The 2280-nt window shown below is 36.7% G+C and overlaps 1 protein-coding gene across 1 annotated transcript in view; it reads left to right on the forward strand.

Moving 5' to 3' along the window:
* The window catches only part of LOC106531053 (otoferlin), a 41119-nt gene that overhangs the window by 2590 nt on the left and 36249 nt on the right, over positions 1–2280 (forward strand). The window contains exons 4-9 of the mRNA XM_014026815.1: positions 1252–1369; positions 1466–1520; positions 1603–1734; positions 1826–1888; positions 1995–2079; positions 2177–2271. Of these exons, the coding sequence (XP_013882269.1) occupies positions 1252–1369; positions 1466–1520; positions 1603–1734; positions 1826–1888; positions 1995–2079; positions 2177–2271 (548 nt within the window). The remainder of the gene's footprint in view (positions 1–1251; positions 1370–1465; positions 1521–1602; positions 1735–1825; positions 1889–1994; positions 2080–2176; positions 2272–2280) is intronic.

A 2280-nucleotide genomic window follows, 5' to 3' on the forward strand; every position in this document is an offset into this window, starting at 1 on the left:
ATGCTGTGTTTCTGAGTGTTTTATGTGCTGCAGAACAGGAACCTGCTGTAAAACAGCAATTATGCTGAGTCAGGCTTGATTTTTAGTAATCTTTTCCTGTTAAATAAATAAATCAAATCAAATCATTTACAACAGATCTAAACCTTTTTTGCCATGAAAGATAAGATGCTTGTTATCAAATAAAGTCATAAATGTTCACAATCTGTATGTACTTTTGATAGGCTTAGAAAACGTTGTATTTCATCCGGGCATGTAACTTTGACAAATACATTCATTAACTTTTACAGAAATATGAAATTGATGTTAACTATAAGTCTTTATTTCCGACTGTGGATTTTTGCAGATGATGTGATGTTATACATCATGGATGGGTAACTTAAATGACAGAAGTGGTCACAATTTTTTGTTGATACTACCAGAGGTCCACTGCTACACACTTACCCAAATGTAAACAAACTACCATTAAAAAATGTTTTTCTTATATATATGTCTATTAAACCAATATACAGTGCAGTAACATAGTTCATGCTCAAATATAAATATAACAATTGTACTCCTGTTTAATAAATACAAATTCAAAATGCTTGAAGCTAACAAAAAGTAAACACTTTTGCAAGCTGAAGTGCAACAGCATAAGATGCCTTGAGTGCAGACTCCAGCGTTGTTGTAGTTTTGGTAAAATGTCTCTGTTGTTGTGACTTCAGTAAACTTCTCATATTTAGCTTTGTGCAACGTGTTATAGTGGTGACTTGCATTACAATCTTTCATGGCAGACAGCACCTCTGACTAAACACAAAGTTTAGAAATTCTGTGAACAGATAGAGTACCTCCCATTTTACCCGACAGATTCTCTGTCCAGTTTTCTTTCCTCCGTTATTAGCCGTGGCTAAAYGTCCACAATGGTAGAGAAGAGGTGTGCAAGGTGGGTGTCTGTTTTGGAGGTGCCATCTAGTGGCAAACCTTGTCATTACAACCAATTCAGTGCCACTAAGACTTTATGCATTTTTGAAATTTTCAAAAATTAATCTAAGTGCTGCTTTGAGTGTTTGTTTGGTTCTTTAAGTAAAGTAAGCCCACCTTATTGGGTCTCTAATTACTCGTCCCTGTTATATATGACAGTTCCAGTTACGACCGTCTGTGTTTAAAATCAAGGAGCAGCCTTTCAATCTTCTTAACCAGATTAAAGTAGCTTCCTGAATTAAAACTTCTGCCCACTCTTGTTTTGCAACATGTATTTTATGTAACCTCCAGATGAACCGGCCATTCTGGAGACACAGAACCTAGATCCTAACGGCATGTTAGGCCCAGACCCTGACACCATCTCTCTGGCCTCTGTCACGGCCGTCACCACAAATGTATCCAATAAAAGGCAAGCGTGATTCTGAGTGTCTTTATTTCAAATAATTAAATTGCTATTGTGCATTTATCTAAAGACTTGGATCGATTCTGACTCTTTGTTGAACAGATCTAAACCAGACATTAAGATGGAGCCCAGTTCTGGAAGACCAGTGGATTACCAAGTAAAACATAGTCCTGTAAATAGACTGTACATGGGAGTGAACAATGTTTGGTGATTTTATTAATTCGACCATATTGTTTCAGGTCAGTGTGACTGTGATTGAAGCCAGACAGCTGGTGGGACTGAACATGGATCCAATGGTCTGCGTAGAGATTGGAGATGATAAAAAGTACACCTCCATGAAGGAATCCACTAACTGTCCTTACTACAATGAAGTAAGTTGGTTGATAGAGTTCATTCCAGCTAATTTTACTCACAAAACAAAGTTAATAAATGACAACTGTTGCAAACTTTTGTCTTCTCCAGTATTTTGTGTTTGACTTCCACATTCCTCCAGATGTGATGTTTGACAAAATCCTGAAAGTGTCTGTAAGAACTTTTTTAGAGTCCGTTTTAAATGATTATTCTAAAGACCAGCTTGGTCAAAGTTGCAGCTTAATTTATTCGTTTATTTATTTGTTAAATCTACATTTAGGTTATCCACTCCAAAAATCTTCTGCGCAGTGGAACACTTGTTGGGTCTTTTAAGATGGATGTTGGCACCATCTACTCTCAGCCAGGTAAACAGTCAGCAAATATCTACATTATTGTCAGTTTAAATCAGGCGTCGTCACATATCTTGTCTCTTTATTTTTATTTTATTTTATTTTTTTACAGAACATCAGTTTTACCATAAATGGGCCCTATTGTCCGACCCAGACGACATCACAGCAGGGTGTAAAGGTTACGTTAAATGTGACATTGCAGTTGTGGCTAAAGGG

This window comes from Austrofundulus limnaeus, unplaced genomic scaffold (assembly GCF_001266775.1).
Source record: "Austrofundulus limnaeus strain Quisiro unplaced genomic scaffold, Austrofundulus_limnaeus-1.0 Scaffold592, whole genome shotgun sequence".
NCBI lineage: Eukaryota > Metazoa > Chordata > Actinopteri > Cyprinodontiformes > Rivulidae > Austrofundulus > Austrofundulus limnaeus.